Source organism: Salvia splendens, chromosome 14, assembly GCF_004379255.2.
Source record: "Salvia splendens isolate huo1 chromosome 14, SspV2, whole genome shotgun sequence".
Lineage (NCBI taxonomy): Eukaryota > Viridiplantae > Streptophyta > Magnoliopsida > Lamiales > Lamiaceae > Salvia > Salvia splendens.
Genome location: NC_056045.1, coordinates 26,459,217 through 26,480,612, shown reverse-complemented (window position 1 = coordinate 26,480,612; position 21,396 = coordinate 26,459,217). Strand labels below are relative to the sequence as shown.

Below are 21,396 nucleotides of genomic sequence, written 5' to 3'. Positions count from 1 at the left end.
TTGCTAGTAATATTTTTAAAGGAGATCGCAATCAGCCTCTACATGATTTTGTCTTTTAGTCGCGAGGGAATGCGGGGAGGAGGAATGGCTGCTGGTGAAGGTTAAAGGTAGAGGTCTAATCACAATGGGTAATTCTTGATCATCCGGCACCCGACGGTAGGGGCTTTCGTGATGTATTGTGGATGGAATTCGATTCTGGATGGGGTTTTGCAGAGAAGTTTTACAATGAGAAGCTGGTGATGGAGGTTTTGAGGATTGGAGTTTCTGTTGGGAAAAAAAGTGGCGGGGGCAGGGAGGCGGTGGCGAAGGCGTTGCGGTTGGTTATGGCGAGGAATCGGCTGCTGAGATGAAGAGGAGAACGGCTGAATATAGAGAATTTTCCTTATGAAAATGCCATTCGCCAACTTTTCCTTCAATACTTCTGCTCTTATGGCATAAAATATATAGTAGGATGATAGCTAGTGAAAAAAAACTAACGATAATGAAACACAATGTATTAACTTGAAACTATATTCAAACATTTTGTATGATTTATATTAATTTAAAATATTTTGTACTTAATTGAAACATAAGCGAAATTTTTTGTATGTAAGGTGTAATAATTATTTTTTAAATATTAATTACTAGAAAGGTTATCTTGTGTGTTGTGAACTAGGTCGGTTTCAGTGAATTAGCTTGATTAGAAAAGAGAGATTTAGGCGTTGTTATAATCAATTATACTACTCAATCAATGGAGGATCCAAGAACTAAATACCGTGGAGTCAAACCCGATAATAATTATTTAAATTAATTATTTATACTATTTTATTTATATAATTAATGCTAGTATCAATATTCTGAAAACATCATACTCTATTTTCTTCGTCCCGCCATAAAAGCAAGACATTTCTTTTTTAGACATAGAATTTTTTAAAAATGATGTTTAGAGAGCTAAGTGGATAAAAAATACAGTATGAGAGGAGATAAGATGGAGGAGCAAATAATACTAAGAGGGGCTTACACTTCCGTTGGAAATGCCAACGCCGGTGTATTATGCACCTGTTGTTGCTCCGGCCGGCTAGTACATCATCAGCTGCCTCAACACAGCCTTTTATCACCAGCTCTAGTACCGAAATTGGCCGATAAACTATGTATGGTGCGGTGTCCTTCCCAACTTAGATCAACATTTCATTTTGGCACTCACTCATTTCTATATACTATGATATTCAAATTCATTTTCATTCGCCACAATCATATTCACAGCAACTAGCCTAATTAATTTCATACAATACAATATGGTGGTGTTCGGTTTCCAAGATAAAATAATACTAAGATATAATGTATGATTGGACTGAGAGATTATTTTAATTGAAGAGAAAAAAGTGGTTGAATTTATGAACAACGAGAAAAAAAACAACTTTATTATTTCCAACACTAGAAATTGGAAGTTGAGATAGGGATAAACGGGTGAGAAAGAGGATAAAGATGATGAGATGTCCATGTGCAGAGGCAGAGGCAGAGCAAATGTGGCCATGGTTATGGCTGATTATTTGGTTTTTCATGGTTTATAGGCATTTGTGTGTGATAATAAACTAATTATAGTTCTTAAATAGTTCAAGCATAATTTATAAAAAGTGGCTTTGTCATTCGTAGTAATTAAGTGATCTAATCTAATTAATAATACTACTTTGTTTGAAAGGGATTAGGATTAATTGACTAAATGACTCTTTTAAATTTTTAATCAAAGATGGACAGAAAGTGGATGGGATTATCCGCTATAATCGTTTGTGAGGATTCACATGTTCAATTTTTTTAATATGACTATTAAACTGTTCAATTTTTTTATCATCACTATAAAGATTCATGAGTACTGTTTCGCAAGGAGAGACTAATCTTCAGATTTTGGACTACTCACTTGAGAATTATGCTTCCATTTCATCTATTTCTCTTAAGAATTAATGATTCCATTTCATTTATTTCCTTTTGTATTATTTGTTCCTATCAATATCATCCAATTATCCAAGCTTTGTCATTTCTTTTTTATGGAGTATTTTTTTCCTACCTAGATTATATTCGTTTTTTGTATACTGGATTTTGTTAGTTGAAATTAGGGCCAGGATAAAAATGTAAACTAAAGAAAGAGGGCTTTCATCTCACTTTTGGGCCCATAAATTTGTTATAAAATTTAAAAAATTGGACACATATAATTTATACACAGAATCTTGGGCCCAACTAAAATTTCACATTTTGTTTGAGTTCAACAGATAAGACTATATCATAAAGTTTATAATGTTGAGGACTAATTTAACAAAATTTATAATATTGAGGACTAATATAACAAAATTTATAATATTGAGGACTAATATAACAAAATTTATAATATTGAAGACTAATTTAATTGATCAATTGAGTCAAAATTGGGTTGGACGTTAAAATTTACCTATTCAAACACTTTTTCGGCTAAAATGGATCAATTTGGTATATTTAAGGATTATAAGATATCAAACATAATGTTTTTGACCAAAATAGAAAATAGCGACATGATTAAATAAGAAATTAGGCCAGCAAATTCGGTACCCGCGGGTACCCGAACCTCAAATCTCAAAAATATCATACCCGATACCCGACCCGTATGTGAATTCGGGTACCCTAATACCCGATGCGGGTACCCGAACCCAACTAATCGGGTACCCATAAACCCGAAATTATTATATTTCAAATTTATTCTTTTAGATAAATTATATTGTGATGAGAATATAAATTATTAAAAATAACACAATACTACTATTTATTGACTATTATTAAAAGTCTAAACTTCAATTCTAAATTTCTAATGTTTTATCTTTTTCTATATAAAATAGACATTAGACAAATAGACACCACTTAATTTTAAAATAAATAAATTTTTGGCATAAATTGAAACATAAAAGAGATTAAAATAATTTTTTAAGACATTAAATGAACATGTAAATAAAATGAAAAAAGCATAACTATATATTTTCAAAAGATAACAAATAAGAACATAAATAATGCAACATGAACATAACACAAATGTAAAGAAGTATTAAAGTCGAGATAATAGAACAATAAAATGTCAAAGCAACCTATACTAAATAAAAATATTTATCACAAATACATAATTAATCGGGTACTAGTCGGGTACCCTAAATCCGAAAAATTCTAATATTAACTACCCAAACCCGTACCCGAACCCATAATTTCGGGTATTGGGTCGGGGTCGGGGTCGGGTATACCCGAAACCCGCGGATTAAATTTACAGGCCTATCAGAAATTGGCTTTAGTTAATAAATTAAAATAAAAATTATTCAGTGTAGCTCCGAAAATGAGTTATAGTTTGTGTGTTTATTAGTCAATTATCCAAATAATTGTACTAATTTGTAAATAAATGAACGCCGACAAGTCACCAGCCGCCCAGGGTCGAACAAGTTCCGAGCAAACGTAGGGTTTAGAGTCATGTGAAAATGATAATTGACTTATTAATTACTTTAATGTAATTCACACAACCTTAATTATTTAATTAGCTTACTTGAAAACTAAAGTGGGATTATCGAAATAAGGCAAGTGAGAAATGTACGATAAAGTCGTCAAAAACGGTCTTGTGTTCTGCACATTACTGCCAAAAAAGTTACAAATGTTTTGTTGCATCCATTTGCTTTCTTCTTATCATAAGATATGATCGATCAATTTTATTTTACACATTAATTGCTTCAGTGCCTTCACAACCATATGTAGTGTTTATGTGTGACAAAAGAAAGTACTATATTTTGCTTGAAAAAAAAATCAAAATGAGTTCGTTAATTGGTTTGACTACTTTTTATGAACAGTGGCGGATCTGGGGGCGGGAGGGTGCCTCCGTGTAACTAATTTTCCCTTATCTAGATGTAAAATTGTCATGTCCGCCCCCTCCGTTTCCGAATCCTGGATCCACTACTGTTTGCACGAAAAATATTTGTATTTATCTGTCTGAATTGTTTACTAAAATTAGTCTTTATCTATGATTAAATAAGAACCATTTCAAGATTTCAGACTGTGAAGATATACAATGAGTATTAGACTATTACCATGATGAATGAATTTTGGTCCTGATTCCTGAATTTGAATCACAAAGATGATAGTATAATGTTTTTATTTTTGAATTCATAAAATTACTTAGTGAAATCATACTTGTTCTACAACTAATTCGTACGCTAGAACTATTTCCAGTCACTTTCAATATTACATGTATGACTTTAATATTTGGCCATAAAAAATTTTAATCTCCAACAGTTTGTCCCAAAAGGTCTTCTTTTCAACAAATTAATTAAAGAGGAACATAAATGTGATAAAGAAAATTTATGTCGTTTTAAAGTGGTTTGATTTTGGAAAAAAAATATCATTTTCACTAAAAAGTAGTAGCATATCGAATTCATTTTTATTTTCTGTACAACACAACTTTAAAGTTATGCATAGAATCAAAATTATCCCAAACATTGAATAATTAACATAATTAGTTCTCAATAAAGTAGTGATTTTATTATTGATGATGAATACATATGAAATTCCTGCTTGGATTTGGGAATATTAAAAAAGAAAGATAACTACATTTAAAAATAGTTACTTTTCCTCGTTGCATGCATGGCGGCAGACACATTCACTCCACTTTTCTTAACTCGTAACTTTGAACATCAAATTCGAGTTCTCCAATGTATGAACTCCCCCATATTTATTAAATAACATTATTTAAATACATTAAAAATTCGAGCTTTGACCTTATTGATTATGATTTGAGACTATAAATATTTATAGCCCAACACAACACCCTCCTCTTATTTTGCATGTGTTGTTCATCATCCATCAAAGTTGAGGGAAAAAATTGCAGAAAATTAACAATGAAGTTTAACCTTCACATTGTAATCTTGCTTTACATAATATTTCTGGCTGTGCAGCAATATTCTTTTTCAGTTGCTACTCGAGGTAATTTCATTTTAATTTACTATCTCAATTGATTATATTTATATGTATCTTTCCCTAATTATACTAATTCTTGCTCTGTTATGTGTTTTCAGTGAAGAAAGTAGGCCATGTATTTACACCAATCAGTTTACCAGGGGTAACTTTTAATTTATTTTTGTTAATACTATGTACTCCAAAATCAGAATTTGGGGTGATATTAATTCAAGTTAATAAGAAAAAAATGATGTGCAGGAAATTGCTGCAGTTGTAAGATTTGCAAGAAAACTGACAGATATGGCCAAGAGCAAGAAAACAGTTTCCGAAGGCGAAGAAGACAACGATAAGATAATGGCGTTCAGCTCCGATTATCATCCTCCGAAATCTCATCCTCCCAAGAACCACTGATCTTGATAGAGAGGGAAAGAGAGCAATTTTCCCCTCTTGCTCTAGCTTAATCAAAATTAAAGCATATAAATATGGATTATGTATATAGGAGTATACAGTATTTTATTGTATTTGTGTTGTATGTATCAGAACTTTAGTAACAATACTGCTGAAAAAAACATTAATCTATATTTGAATGTATGTTACAAAGGCAGCTGATTGAATTGAATTCTGTACAAGAATGGTATTTATTGATCTGTATAAAAAACACTCACACACTATTTACCACTTCCTCATCATCTAATGATGTGTGTAAACACTCCCAAGGGTTGGCATAGAAGTAATCCTCCTCTTTAGGACGGTCGGGTATCACCAATCTCTTTCTCGGCTTTCCCATCCGATCAGCGTGAGCTGCCTTCACCGCGCTAGAGAATTCGTCCCAATTTAGTGATCCTGAGCTGTAACGGTCTATTAGGTCGACCAGTAGCCTCCTCTCCACGAGGATCGTTTTCTTGTATCCAAGATATCTGCAAACAAAGTTAACAAACACTCTCAAATCTTCGTAAAAAACTTGTGTAAGATTGCGGATCCAACAAATATCCAGATACGAGCACATGTCCAATAATGTGTTTCGATCTATAGAAGTACGGTGCATCCATGCCAATTAGTGTATACTATTAATCAAAATGAAGATTTAATTAGGACGGATGCACCGGAGTTTGTCTCTTGTTAATTCGGGAAAATTATAGATTGTACCTGCGATGGCCTTCGACAACTTTAGCCATGTTGCCATCATATGTGGGAACGAAGATATCACTCTCCAACGAGACAAGATAATCCAATGCAGCCATTTGAGAGGAGTGATTTTGGAAGAACATAAGGTCCGAAGGCTCCAAAAGCGTCTCCTTCCTAACCTGTCGCGATATAGCCAGACAAACCGATGAATAACAATGACAAGATACCCCTGAAAGACTTAAAAAAACACATAGCTTTCCACAAGAGACTCACGAGATTTGGATAAGAAGATATTAGTGTTGACAATCTTCGTTTACCGCCATATATTTCCCCAGCAGCAATGTAAATCTGGATGGTGGGATCAACGTCCAATGCCCTCAACACGAGTGCAGTTTCCTCGGGTGTCAACGGACACAACCCCTCTTTCCTCTTGAAATCGGAGTCTATGACTTTCTCTTTCCACCAAGGATAAGCGTATCTATGAATAACAGATATAAATCAACGAGTTTAGTAGTAGCCAACACAATGTCTGCAGGTTGTAGAGAAAGCAAAAGGAGATCACCTCATGCTCGTTAGCTCTTCTACCTCCTCAGAGTTGCACCCTTGAGTACAACCAGAGAAGGCGAGCATATCCATCTCGTACCTGAGATGAAGCACTAAGAAAGGGCCGTTTCGCCTCACTATTTTGATTACTTTTCTACCTAGTTCCTCTATTTGAGGTGTAAATCTTAAGGAACTAAAGTTTACTCGGCAGCGTAGCCTCTGAATCTCCAAGGGCTGACCGTTGTTTGCTAAACGAGCATCTGTCCTATTCAAATGGACAACTTTATATCTCTGAATGAGAGGGAGAACCTGCATGCTCGAATTGGGGTAGAGATGTCACTCAATACTTGCTATCGAATTACAGAATCGATCAAACAAATCAACAAATGAACAAATCTGATGACCTGATCGTGGTAGTATGAGATATCAGACCAACTAATCGGGGGCATTGTATGAATAATTCCGAGCTCTACTCTGCTCTTGACACGTGGAGGTAGCTCCTTGAGTATCCGAACTTCATCTCTCAGTGAAGTAATGAAGTGATCGACATCAAATATGTCTTGAAATTCACTGCAAACGTGCACAAACCATGATTATTTAGACTTTAGGTAGGTGAAGTATGCCCTAAAATTCCAACATTCGTCGCTAGAGCAGACCTCGGATCATTCCAAAAGGAAGTCTTATCAAGTTCAGGAACTATCAACGTAACATTCAAAGACCTAGCAATAGCAACCATGTCACATATCTGCATCCAACAAACAAGGCTATTAAAACAACTGATTTCCTTAACCGGATCAAACAGGTTCACGCAATGCAATTTTCATCAACAGAAAAGCAACTCACTGCAGCCCTCATTTGATTAAGCCCTCCATTGCACGAAACCATTAAGTAACCGTTGTTTTTATAGTCCCCTGAATCGAAAACAGAGCTCAGCACAATCATCCATAGATTAGGTGATCAATTCTAAACTGCAAGTTACAATGCATCACATAAATGCCAAATCAAGAGTTGAAGAAGATCGTCAAAGTGGATCGATCAAAGCATAACACAATAGCTACAAATCAACCATTCCATCAATAATCAATATAATCTATCAGCACGCATCTTAAATGAAGATAAGAGAGTAGCAAAGGCTCACTCTTCGGGGGAAGAGGGAGACGGGGCGAGGAATGAAGGCCGAATGCAGGCTCGGGTTTGTGCAAGAAGCAAGGCCAGCCTTTCAAGATGCGAGGCCCCCAAGTTTCACTCAATGCAGTCAACTGAACTACACAAGTCCACAGCAAAATAGTGGTGGTTGCTCTGATCATCCATAGCCTCATTCTCGACCGTGACACCAACCCATTATTCCTCAGCCTCTCCCCTCCAAACGCAGCCGTTTTGTGCCTCATCACTACCCGCCTTGTATCACTCTCCTCACAGCCCTATATTCTGCGCATCGCAACCACCCCATAAAAATCCCTCGCCCCAGAAATAAGGAGGAAATCACGAAATCGGATTGATATGGATTTGATAAAACACTGAATCTAATTGACTAGGTTCTTGAAATTGAATTTGAGATTCCTCTCCAAAACAGAAATTCAAGAAAATTCGTTATAGCACGAGCACATTCTAATTCAATGGCATTACAGAAGAAAAGATTACGCCTTTGTAGATCCCATATCAGCAATTTTGGAGCAAGCAGTGGTTTAGGGAAGAGAAAGAGAAGGCATTAGTGTGTGAGAGATCCTTTGTGATTCGAGGGCTGCGCAGAGTTATTTCTTTTTTTCAAAATAAAAGTCTAACGTATTTCTCCACCTTTACTTTATTCTTTTATTTTATTTTATCTTCATCTCTCTACCTTTTTATTTTTCAATTACTTTATTCTCTCTTAATCTCTCTCCTTTTTTTTTCATTTTCCACTTTTCTCTTTTTACTTAACTCATCTAACATAATTTTCTTAATTTTCATGCTAAAAGAAATGTCCCATTACTTTTTTTCATTTTTCACTTTTCACTTTTTACTTAACTAATCTAACATAATTTTCTTAATTTTCATGCTTTTCTTAATTTTCATGCTAAAAGAAATGTTCCATTACTTTTTTTATTTTCCACTTTTCTCTTTTTACTTAACTAATCTAACATAATTTTCTTAATTTTCATTCTAAAAGAAATGTCCCATTACTTTTTTTCATTTTCCACTTTTTTTTTCTTTTTACTTAACTCATCTAACATAATTTTCTTAATTTTCGTGCTAAAAGAAACGTCTCATTACTATGGAACGGAGAGAGTAAGAATCTAGAAAGATAGAAGAGGGAGAGAGAGGAGGTGAGGTAGTGCGTGTAGTGTGTGTGAATGGAGCAGATGTCGGTGAGGAATTCTCGGATTCTCCAAGAATATTTTTTTCCGAGAAATACGCACTGGAATTTGTACGGAGATGTGAGTGATGATGGCAGCACCGCAAAAGGCAAGGTCCCATTCCTTTTCCAAGGTTTTTTTTAAAGGGAGATGATGGTAAAAAAAATAAAGGGAAATTGGTCCTAAAACTATCAACTTCGCCTAAAATTTAATATTTCCCACAAACTTTAAAATTAATATATAATATCACAAACTTTGCACTTTATTTGATATTTCTCACAGCATGTTTATTACTATAGTTGATTAACTTACAAGGTTTTTTTATCGTACTTGACACAATTAAATCAACGTGATTTTCAACGTGACTTTTTATCCTGCATGTTATGAACTTAAAAAGTTGTTTAAAATATCATAAAATGTATCACGGTTGCGTACGTAAAATAAATTTTTAAAGAAAATATCTTATTTGAGTGAGTTTGGGAAATAACAAACAAAATGCAAAGTTTGTGATATTATATACCAATTTCAAAATTCACACGGGAAATACTGAATTTTAGGCAAAGTTCGTGGTTTTAGAGACCAATATCCCAAAAATAAACTACTGCTACTACTCCATTTTCATGTACTGTATACTGGAGTAATACTATTTACAGTTCCTAAAGTTCACACGGGAAATATTTAATTTCTTTTGTAGTCCCTAAAGTTTGCTATAGTATAATATTATTTACAGTTCATATTCTTTTGAAATACAATATCATCATAGATTTCTGAACTTTGATGTAATATTATTTGCAACTCAAATGTGCAAGACTTTTTCATATATTGGTCTTTTTTTTATATCAAAATGTCCTTCAACATTTAAAAATTGTTTCATCTGTCTTACTCTAAGTGATAGTACTTTTTTTTTATGTCCCGCTCTGAATGGAGTACCAAATTTTTTAAAATAGAAAACGTCAATCTCTTTAATGTTTTTTCTTTTTCCTTATTCTCTCAACTTAAATCATAAAATAACACTCTATTAAATCTCGTACAGAATAAAAAATGATCCATTTAAAATGAGATTGAAGGAGTATTTTGTCAAATTTATTTACTTATTATATCATCTTTCCTCTCTTCTTTTTATAAGTTGAAGGGCATTTTGGTACAACATAATTCAAAATATGCAAAAAAGTTCTTAGACAGCAAATAATAATACAGCAAAATTTAGGGATTAAAAATATAATTCTCTCAATTTTCACCCTAGGAATATGATAAAAGAAACTAGTGTGAATTTTTTTCTACCTTTTCTTGTCTTTTTTTCTATGGTAACTTTTAATTAAAGAAAGACACATACTTTTCGATGAATCGAATTAAATTTTGAAAAGTTTTTGTAAGTATTCAATTATTCATAAAGACAAAAATATTGTCCTCCTATAACTATAATAGGCAATATAGTGGCTAGTAGAACAATTACAATTGCGATTTTTTTAACCTCATTAACGAAAGGTGCCGACATATATCCTACCAAAATGAGAGTTTGTGTATATTATAATTATTTTATTTGTTTTCCACACAGGTGATAGCCCCACAATAATTTGAACTACACACTTAATTACCTTATAATCAATTCTACATATAGAGCTGTTGTTTCTTTCAATGAATAGGACCACTAATAGCTAATAGTGACAAAAATGCAACATACATTACCAATAACAATAATGAAAGAGTTGGTCCTATAGTAGCTAAATGTAGTAATCGTATGTTTTAAATATCTTATTTTACTATGTTAGGCAAAATAATTAAATGTTGTATACTTTCTTTGTTTTTTTTGTTGTTTGTCGATAATAGTAACTCTTTTTTTCTTATATGAAGCGAGTATCAAAGATTATTCATAAACTCTAGTTGTTAGATCATTTTATAGATAGAAACTTATAAAATAGATAACGATTTAGATTCAAATATAAAAAATATACATCACGTGTAAATTAAAATAACATATATTAATAAAATTATGAATAGGTGATTGAATATGTTTAAATTGAAATCTCAGCTCGTATTTTGTACTCCATATAAGTATATTATTGATTGGTAGAAACTAGAAATAGATGATCTTATACATGTAAGTGTGTGTTTGGTAGGTAAAATTTGCTCATGATTAAATTTATTATAGGCTAAACCAGCGTTTTATAGCCATATTTTGGTGTTATCTCGGCCTGTTACTAATTTTGTCCATTTTCTGTCACTCTTTAGCTTATTGACGAAACCCACAGATGCAATTTTTTTTTTTTTGCAATGCTATAGTACATAGGGAGAAAAGAGGATTAATATTTGCCTATAACAATGAATCAATGATGGTAGGGTGATGATATAAATATTTGCCATTTTTGTCTACATTCAATACTAACCTTTAATTTTTTTTATAAGTTTTCCGTAACGAGTAACTTTTTTCTCTCAATTCCTCTCGCATTTAATTAAATTTACATTAGAACTCTTATTAGTCACTAGTCACCATCAAACTATTGATAGTGGATGGATGTAATATTATATTTTTTCTTTTTTGATAAAAATGATACTCCATATAGTATCTTCCTTTGATCTAAAATCAATACTCCACTAGGAGTACTAATTTAATTTTAAATTGTACTAGTATCAAAAATTTATATTGATTTAAATACGCTGTCCGTATTCTTGAATATTTAATCCCGTAAAATAAATGGGTGGGCCCTCCCACGTGTGATGATTGTATTTGAAATTTTATGGAGGGCGACGTGGGCGAGATGGACCCCACTGTTCCGACATGTCAAATATCGGCTCTCATTTGTTGCACTCCATTGATGCCGACGGCAACACATAATTTTTGGAACTATTTTCCAAATTTAAATTTATTTTAGTGGACCTCAGTAATTGATGTTAAATAAATGCAACTTGCTACTGTCTTCCGTTCTATAAAACTAAAAACTTTGAGAACTCTACGAATTTTAATACTCCCACCATCCCATATTATGCGCACTTTCTATTTTCGTCCGTTCCACCAAAATATGTGCATTTTATTTTTAGAAAGTTATATTAATTCAATAATGCAGGTGTCACTATCCACTAACACTACTTTAACTATCATTCTCCTCCCTCTCTTACTTTACCATATCATTCTCCTCTTCTCTCTAACTTTACCAATTTTATCGTAATTCTCATGCCATATCCATTGCCCATATTTTTATGGGACAAAGGGAATATGAAATTGATAAAGTAAGAGAAATGTAGAAAGAAAAATTGGTTAAAGTATTGTTATTTGAACCGACTTTATAAAAGAGAAAAGACTTGCTTAAAATAAAACGTGGTTACTTTTATGGGACGGAGTATAATAAAAAAAGATTATTTTTATAGAAAAGAGATAGTATTTCTTATATATAGTGCTCAAGTACTATTCCATCTTCTATACTAAATATTATCCTCATAAGAGCATCTCCAATAGCGGCGAGCGCATCGGCTAGCCGATTCTTGGTGCTCGTTGGTCCGCTCACCGAACCATTGTAGCCGGCGAGCGCCAAATCAGCAAGAAAAACGGCGAGCGCACGCCGATTCCCGAGCGCTCGCCGATCTCCTGGCCGGCATTGCAGGCTCCAATCGGCGAGCGATCGGCGAGAGGGATTTTTTTTATCATTTAATTTTCGAAACACTATATATACGCGATTTGCACGTCATTTTCATTTGCGCCACTTGTTTTAACGAGTTTTCTCTCTATCTTAATTTTTGTAAAAGATCAACAATGCGAAATGAGTAACGGGGGTGGTAGTAGTGGTGGTAGTGGTGGGGATGCTGAGGAGTTCGAACAACGTTTGAACGAACAGTTGGAGGCCTATACGTCCCGAGAGATCGACCGGCTGATACAACTGGCCTTGCAGCCGGCGGTACCTCGACCCGTTGTCCACCGCCGAGTAGTGATTGATCGGGATCACGTAGCTGCACATCAGCGGCTATTTGACGACTACTTCGCACCGGAGCCGCGGTTTAACGCCAACATTTTCAGTCGGCGTTTTAGGATGAGCAGGGCCCTGTTTATGCGTATTGTTGACGCTTGGGAGCGTCGATATCTGTGTTTCTGCTTCAGACACGATGCGGCTGGCAGACCCGGCCACACACCTATTCAAAAGTGCACTGCGACAATCAGGCAGTTGGCCTACAGAGGCGCGACAGACATGTGGGACGAGTACCTCCACATCGGCGAGTCGACTGCCCTTGAATGTATGAAGTATTTCTGTCAGGGCGTGGTTGAAATATTCGGTGATCAGTACCTTTGAAGCCTTACCCCCGAAGACTGCCAGGAGCTGATGCAGATGCACGGGGCGAAGCATGGGCTCCCGGGTATGTTAGGCAGCATAGATTGTATGCATTGGGAGTGGAAGAACTGGCCCGCTGCCTGGAAAGGGTTCTACATGACCGGCTACAAGGGAAAGAATCCCACGATGATCCTCGAGGCCGTAGCTGGTTACCGGCTGTGGATTTGGCATGCATATTTTGGGGTAGCCAGGTCGAACAACGACCTCAACGTCCTCAACTCGTCGCCCCTTTTCAACGAGCAGTGCTAGGGCGTCGGTCCGGCCATCAGTTTTGTTGCCAACGGGAACCAGCATAATATGGGCTACTACTTGGCGGATGGGATATATCCTAGGTGGCTCATCTTTGTGAAGACCATCAGATGCGCATCAGATGAGAGAAATGCCTACTTTGCGGAACGGCAGGAGTCGGCGAGCAAGAACGTGGAGCGCGCATTTGGTGTGCTCCAGTCTCGATGGGCGGCAATTAGGGGTCCACCGCGTTTGTGGCATGTCGACTGCATTGCTGATATAATGTACGCCTGTATTATCATGCACAACATGATTGTCGAAGATGAAGGTGTACAACTAACTAGTTGGGCCAACGACGATAATGAAGCCGGTCCAAGCCACGGCGTGGCCCCCCAGCGTACGAAGTGGGGTACCTCACGATGAAGCCGGCCGCCTCCAAGCACATGCCGACATGCGCCAAGTGGAAGCTCATATTCGACTCCAAAAGGATTTAATTGAAGAGTTGTGGGCGCGGAGGACTGCACGACGTTAGTTTTTTTTTGTAATTTTTTTACTGTACCTTTTTTTAAATTTAAATGGAATTACTGCATTTTTCCATATTTGTGTCGTAAGTTGAATTCCGTATTTTGGGTGATTGTTATTTTTATAATTTTGTTTATTATAGTTAGGCTATGACTGGGCAGTTACTTGTCCGGATGATGTGGCAGGAGGAGTTTGTGACTGGGCTATGGCTGAGCTGGGCTATTGCTATTGGAGATGCTCTAAGTCATATCATAACTTTAATCCAATTAAAAGGAGAAAAATGTATGATAGAAAATAGAAAAAGTGGTGAAAATATTCCATTGATAGATAGATAGATATTCCGAACACAAAATTTTAAGAATATATGCCAAGAATGACGAAAGATAACACAAAGAATTGAAAGTTCTATATCCAACATAATCCCATAATCCACCACACATCCTTTCACTAAATTCGAATAGGGAAAAAAATCCCAGAATGTAAATGTAACTAAGGGAAAATAGAATTTACGATTGCTAATTGAACTGTTCTGTAGCTAATTGCAGCATCCTGATTCCTATTTTTTCATAACATGAACACTGCTTTCTTCTGAACCTCAAAACTACAATCATCATTGTCGTTGTCATCTACTTGGCTTTTAGCTGTCCTTTCCCATTTTCCTGTGAGATTGGGTCGCTCATCATCAACAGAATGACTCTAAAATCAAGGTCAGCAACATGACAACCATTCAATAAATCATACTGAGTTACTCTGATGATCATCTTCGGTATGAGTTAATTTAGTTATTCCCAACAATTTCAGACCTGGAGAGAATCATCTTATAGAAGAGCATGTGTAATTTACAGAATTTGCAGCGGTAGCTGTTCCTTATCAACATGAAGGCTCGTCTAGGTAAAGTAACATTTTATGTTCAGTAGAACATAAAATGTAATATGGAATCAAACAACAGTAATGCTATAATTCACTTACCAAACTGTATCCCGTCAAAAATCATCATCAAAGTCATTGTTGTCTCCATCATCTGATAGACACATGCAAGTAATTAGCAAACCACCATTGAGCAGTGTAAAAGCATGAGTTCAGATCAATTTACATCAGAGATTTGTTAGAAAAGCAGAATATCATTTCCGAACTCAAAACCGAATCGGGTATCAATTACACTATTTAGACATATGACGTCACTTATTAAGAATAATAGAACCAAATAAACGTAAATTTGTACTTGTGAAATTATTCAAAAAGCATCCTAAGCAGACTAGACACTTGCGTTTTCATTTATTTTACATGCACTAATGGGAATGAGTATAGAAACAAATGGAGCATGGAACTAGACTTTCAATATTGTTGCAAAAGTTACATGTCAACCATAAATGGGAACGTTTCTCGGGTGGCTTTTCATGTGATGCACACAAGGAAACATTTTAGCCAAATTAAGATAAACAAAGTTTGAAGAGAATGTACTAATTCAAAAGGGAAGTTTAAAAAATTGGAGGGAGTAAAATGAAGAGTTAAAGGATAGTGAAAAGCACCCGATTGTCCTGTCTGAAGAAGTAATGAAAACGTGCATATAAAACAATTTCAAAGCAATTTATTAATGTACCTGGACCGTCATCACCATCCTCAAGATCTCCAAGAAGAAATGCATCTAAATCTTGCTCAGGAGCTTTTTTCTCCAGATTATTGCTTTTAGGTTTTGTAGTCTCATCTGCTGTTTTAGATGATGTTTCACCTGATGAAACTTCCTTCACTTCAGCATCTTTCACCTTTTCAGCAGTTTTAATCTTTACATCATCATTGTAACGTTGTTCATATCTGCCATAAATTTGTATCCCATAAGTACTCAAATCAAAAACCATTAAACAGGCCACACAAGAGATAGAGAACATAGTTTTGTGCTTCGGCAGACATAAGATTGTTTTTGTTTAAGCATTTTGGCGCAGAGAGATATTTGAATTTTTAACTTTTAGGAGACAATATGGTTGTGCACTGTCAAACTTATTACTAGTAATCACGAGTGTCTATAGAATAGTTATAACACATCTCAGTTCTGTATCAAAACTTGCTTGCATCCATTGGGTATGTACCACTTTCTCAATGTGCCAAACTTGTTTGTTCATGAATTATTAGTTCAGCTCAACCATTGGGAAACTGCAATAAAAGATCATACACCCCTAAAGAAAGAATATCTCACTTCATCACTCAAATATGAACTCTACCTACAGTTTAATGGTTAGTGATATACTTGGTTTTAACAAAATTCCTAATCACTTTAAGCTCTAAACAGATCATGTTTAAGTAAAAAAAAATGGAATATCCACCCATATTTAATTCGGTAGGTTAAACATTCACCTAAAAATAGAGTTTTTTTAAAGGAAAAGATATATATATCATCCACATTAGTTGAGTTAAGCAAGCTTCAAATAATCTTTATTTCAAACATAAACAATACTGCCAAAAAGCAGAGTACCCCATTTCCTAATTCCTAAGACAAAAAATAAAATCAACTCATACTACAGTATGCTTATCACTTATCAGGAAAAGAAGACGCTGAAAGGAGAACGGTTTCAAACACTATAAGTTTTATACAGAATGAAATGGGTTAAGTGTGATAAAGAAATCAGAATATAACCAATTTCTCAAAATTCAAGAAAAACTAATGACGGTATAAAAATATCGATTCAACAAAAATAGTTTGAAGATAACACAAGAGATCAACACAAAGATCTTAATATAAAACAACTACTACTACATAAGAGATTCACAAAATCCAAACGAACATTTCTAAGAGATAAATACTCACGGAGCAACATGGCTGTTAACTAGAATGAAGTAGATTCTCCAGAATTTCCTTTCTTTCATCTCTCGTGGGCACAGCTGATACCTTAACTTTGAAACTTCCTGAAAATGATAAAAGAATACTAAGTTCTTATTTACTGTTGAGGACTTATAAAATATTGCAAACACTCCTAAAGTGCAATGCGAAGCCGTTAATATTGGATTATAAGCTCTATCTCCTCTCACTCTAGGGTTGTCTGCATGGATATACATGGGAGATCTTTTCAATCCTATTATACCACCTCAAAATTGGTAAAATAAATGTGATAGAAAGACAGCTTATCCAATATGCATAAAGATATAGCATGACTTTATAAGTAAATGTACAAACTAAGTAGCTTATAGATGTTTTCATGCCATGATCCATGTTGTGTTCAGCATTATAAGTAGGATTTAGCTGACACCAGCACAGTGGCACTGTCATGGCTTCTGGAAAGGTAAAAAAACTAACAAACCACCTAAGGGTGATCCAATAAATAAATGGTACGACATTTAGGCTCTGGATGAAACTTAAAAGGGAAATATGGTGGGGTGAGTGATCTTCTGAGAAGCAGCAACCTACTCTGATATCTTAAAATGTTAACCCCAATTTGCATTAATCTGGTATCACCATCTAAATCTTGACTTAAAATAAAGAATACGTTACCGTTAAAAAATATTATCACATCCCTGATACCACCACTGTATAAAATTATTCACATGTACATTCTAACCTTCACAGTTAATAGAACAAGCTTCGCATGCTTTTCTTGCCACTCCGTGAGATCCTGTTGGATATTTGACACCGTAGGAACATCAGACACCTGTGAGTCATCTGTGCACCAGAAATGCTGGTTAACATAATTTGTAGCATCGAAACATGAAATACATGATACTACAAAAATTGGAAGATAGGTTTATGTTTGGGAACCAACCAGCTGAAAAGTAACTATGTCCTGATAATAACAGTATCACATATATTTCAAAAGGTTCTTAGTAATAACTTTGCACAAGGAACTGGAACAGCATATTCAAGCTAAGGCATATATATAGTGTGATTCTGCCTAATCCTAATGCTGGAGAGTAAGGCATCTTTTTATTTTTCTATCTTTAGTTCCGATTCTGCTCACGTGGTTCCAAATTTTAGCAGTCCTACTGTGGTGGCATCTGTTGACAATACATAGTCATGGCCTATGAAAAACATAATATGAGGACGACACTTGTTTTTTGATTGTTCTAATTTCTAGGTCAGGAAATGAGAAGAAAATGTCCTGATTGTTTACAGTGATGAACATGCATGAGTAGTGATTTAATGCCTATATTCTGGTGGTTAATTAAGATAGATATGCTCACTTTCACCTTGTCTTACATTTCCAGACAGAAATAGATTTGTGGCCCCTGACCAACAACTGAGTAAAATTCTCATACAAACGAGCTAGATTCCTCATAAATCTCTTCAGAGTGCTATAGTGTTTCTGACATTTGAATCTTAAGCATCCATCACAAAGAGAAGTCATGACCCTATCTAAAAAGGCCCAACTTACTCCATAGAACCTATAAACAATTAATCGCATCTCTAATACCTACACAACTTACTAGTTGTTCCACTGCCTCAATTCACAAATCCACACAGAATTCATCAAAAAACAGCTGACTAAAGAGGCAGGCAGATCGGGCGGCAGCATAAAAAATTACAGAGTGATATAAATAATTCATCAGAAAACAAAACAGTTTTAATCGAAAACAAGTAGTAGTACATTAGAGTCCAACACCTTCAAGCGGGAAATCCTGGAAGGTGTTGATGGTAATTTCCTTGACAAACTCCCTCAGCTCATCAGTGACCCCATACTTTTCGAGATCGGCGGCGTCAATGCCTGGCTTGGAGGAGGCGGAGTCGACGAGATTGGTGATGGCGGCGGCGGCGGGGGGGATCTGAGCGGTGATCTGATCAGCGCGCTTGAGAGCCTCGGCGGCGAGTTCCTTGGAGCGCTTGGAGGCCTCGGAGACGACGTCGGAGAGGTTGGCAGCGGCGATTGTCTGCCTGAGCTCCTGAGATTTCTTGGCCGCTTCCTCCGCAAAGGAGCGAGCTCGGTTCCAGATATCCATGGACGATCGAGATTACTGAAAACGAGAGTGGACTCACCAATGTTTTACTTTTATTTATTTTTTGCTTTTATTCACTCTTTATTAAGAGCATCTCCAATAGCGGCGAGCGCACCGGCTAGCCGATTCTTGGCGCTCGCCGAACCATTGCAGCCGGCGAGTGCCAAATCGGCGAGAAAAACGGTGAGCGCAAGCCGATTCCCGAGCGCTCGGCGATGCGCTCGCCGATCTCCTGGCCGCCATTGCAGGCTCCAGATCGTCGAGCGGGATTTTTTTTATTTAATTTTCGAAACACTATATATACGCGATCTGCACGTCATTTTCATTTGCACCACTTGTTTTAACGAGTTTTCTCTCTATCTTAATTTCTTTACAAGATCAACAACGCGAAATGGAGCACAACAACGAGCCTACTCCAGGGACGACCGGGTCTCAAACTCCGACGGTACCTGCGGGAGGTGGATTGGGTCCGATGCCCGGGGTGGCATCCGGGGGTGGTATGCCGGGATGGCAGGGGATGCCGGGGGGTCCAACGATGCAGGGCGGGCCGGCAGTTCCGGGCGGGCAGGGGGGACCTGAAGTTTTACAAGGAGTTCACCTACTGGAATTGCTACCTGGTGCTAATGAACTCCGAGAAGTTTAGGGCATGGGTCGATGCTGGATGGCCGAAGAAGCAGCGCCTGAACTATACCGGTGATTACGCCGGCGGCAGTAGCGGCGGTTCCCACGACCTCCCCGAAGATGCCCAGGAGACCCCGTCCCCTCCCGAGTTTACTCGCCGCACTCGCCCGGTTGGTCAAAGGCGGGCGCAGCGGGCTCGCCAGAGGTCTGAGGAGGTCCAGTCGCCATCCCCCACTGTTGGCAGCCCGACAACCGACCTCGTCTTCTTGGCGCGCCAACAAACGCGGGCTCAGATATACAAGGTCATATCTGACTGGAAGAATGCCACTGACCCCCAGGAGAAGAGTTTTTTTCACGCATTGCTCGTGAGTATGCGAGCCGATTTGACTGCCGCCGCGGCACATGTGGGGGGCTCAGACGCGGGCTCAGATGTCGCAGATTTGGGGGTCCCGGATAGCAGCGACAACGGCGACGACGACGGCGAGGCGTGAGGTGGAGGCGGGGGCTCGTGCGTGGAGTAGAAGTTTTTTTTAAATTAATGTATTTTTTTTGTTAATGCACTTTTTTAATTAATGTATTTTTTAAAATATTAATATTACTATTGAATTTTCCCGTATATGTGTCGTAAATTTAATTTCGTATTTTGTGTGATTGTTAATTATTTGTTTTTAATAATTTTGTTTATTGTGGCTGGACTATGGCTGGGCTATTGCTTGTCCTGATAATGTGGCAGGAAGAATTTTAGTGCTGATGATATGACAGGAGGAGTTTGTAGCTGGGCTATGACGGAGCTATTCTTATTGGAGATGCTCTAAGTCAATAAATAACTCTACATAAAATCTAATACTAATCAATATTTAATGTGAAGAAGAGAGTACAATAATCCATTTTATACGTCTCCAATTATATCCATTCACTTTGGATGGATTCGGATTTTATGATATACGTAGAAGTAATTAATTAAATACTCCATGAATTAACTCAATAAATAACTCTACATAAAATCTAATACTAATCAATATTTAATGTGAAGAAGAGAGTACAATAATCCATTTTATACGTCTCCAATTATATCCATTCACTTTGGATGGATTCGGATTTTATGATATACGTAGAAGTAATTAATTAAATACTCCATGATTTTTATGTTTTGCTTATTACTTTGAATAAAATATAAGTAAATAAATTAGTAGAATATATATAAAAAAAATAGTAGAATATAAAGTAGAGAATAATGATTTTCGAGATTTTGTGCGCCAAAATGTCACTTATTGAAATACCTCAATATATATACTTTGGTGCTTTCTGGAATACGAGGTCATCCATTCAACAAGCAAGCCATGTCGACGTCAGTATATTAGGGCATCCATAGTGGGACGGACGATAGGCCGCCCGATGCCTCGGGCGCGCCATTGTCCGTCACTGTGGGTGCGCGGACGACGGACGATGCGTCGTCCGCGCCCTAAGCTTAGCCCGCGGATGATGCAACGCGTTTTTTTTTCGAAATTTGTCTATTTAAACCTTGATTGTGTTAAGGACCTAAATCCCTAACGATCCGATAAAACGGACAATAACGAGATAAAGATAATCCGGCCCCCGTGAGTCGGCGGAGATAAAGATCTGGGCGGTTGTACGCGGGTTCCAACCCGTCGGGCAATGGCTACAGATGAGATATACGTTCCGGCTGTGCGCAAAGACCTTCCGTCGGGCAGCAGGTAGCGTAGGGAATTACGGATTCAAAGCATAACTCGAGGTTTGGCCAAAATAATATATTCATTGATTCATTGTTGGATGCTTAAATATGGTAACAAGCTCTCCTATTTATAATAGTAGAATACTACCCTAACTTATTGAATAAGAAAACT

General features: G+C 36.6%; 2 protein-coding genes across 5 annotated transcripts; both read right to left on the bottom strand.

Annotated features, from left to right (window-relative positions):
• Positions 1-5,486: 5,486 nt before the first annotated feature.
• Positions 5,487-8,362, bottom strand: LOC121765621 (rhamnogalacturonan I rhamnosyltransferase 1-like). 2 transcript variants are annotated; one of them, XM_042161823.1, is made up of 8 exons: positions 7,733-8,362; positions 7,438-7,505; positions 7,251-7,339; positions 6,999-7,164; positions 6,614-6,903; positions 6,325-6,529; positions 6,073-6,230; positions 5,487-5,843 (listed from the first exon to the last, which is right to left on the bottom strand). In XM_042161823.1, exons 1-8 carry the CDS (start codon positions 7,980-7,982, stop codon positions 5,588-5,590), a joined length of 1,482 nt encoding a protein of 493 aa, XP_042017757.1. In that variant the 5' UTR covers positions 7,983-8,362; the 3' UTR covers positions 5,487-5,587. The 2 variants fall into 2 exon arrangements, with proteins under 2 accessions (XP_042017757.1, XP_042017758.1); XM_042161824.1 differs by having other exon boundaries at positions 7,438-7,562; positions 7,733-7,873.
• A 6,015-nt stretch (positions 8,363-14,377) lies between these two features.
• LOC121764610 lies at positions 14,378-18,969 on the bottom strand. 3 transcript variants are annotated; one of them, XM_042160628.1, is made up of 6 exons: positions 18,580-18,969; positions 17,542-17,642; positions 16,794-16,891; positions 15,594-15,805; positions 14,963-15,014; positions 14,378-14,880 (listed from the first exon to the last, which is right to left on the bottom strand). In XM_042160628.1, the coding sequence occupies exons 1-5, from the start codon at positions 18,911-18,913 to the stop codon at positions 14,977-14,979; spliced, it is 783 nt and encodes a 260-aa protein (XP_042016562.1). In that variant the 5' UTR covers positions 18,914-18,969; the 3' UTR covers positions 14,378-14,880; positions 14,963-14,976. The 3 variants fall into 3 exon arrangements, with proteins under 3 accessions (XP_042016562.1, XP_042016563.1, XP_042016561.1); XM_042160629.1 differs by having other exon boundaries at positions 14,378-14,689; XM_042160627.1 differs by having other exon boundaries at positions 14,378-14,652; positions 18,580-18,968.
• Between the last annotated feature and the right edge of the window lie 2,427 nt (positions 18,970-21,396).

Bases quoted from the DNA above. Each gene is read 5' to 3' on its own strand.
- LOC121765621 (XM_042161823.1), bottom strand. From the start codon at position 7,982: ATGAGGCACAAAACGGCTGCGTTTGGAGGGGAGAGGCTGAGGAATAAT. The intron at 7,340-7,437 runs GTGAGTTGCTTT...TGTTGGATGCAG, and splicing joins TTAATCAAATGAGGGCTGCA to ATATGTGACATGGTTGCTAT. The intron at 6,904-6,998 runs GTCATCAGATTT...TCGAGCATGCAG, and splicing joins TCTCATACTACCACGATCAG to GTTCTCCCTCTCATTCAGAG.
- LOC121764610 (XM_042160628.1), bottom strand. From the start codon at position 18,913: ATGGATATCTGGAACCGAGCTCGCTCCTTTGCGGAGGAAGCGGCCAAG. The intron at 15,806-16,793 runs GTGAGTATTTAT...AATTTATGGCAG, and splicing joins GTTAACAGCCATGTTGCTCC to ATATGAACAACGTTACAATG. The intron at 15,015-15,593 runs GTACATTAATAA...TGTGTCTATCAG, and splicing joins GGATGGTGATGACGGTCCAG to ATGATGGAGACAACAATGAC.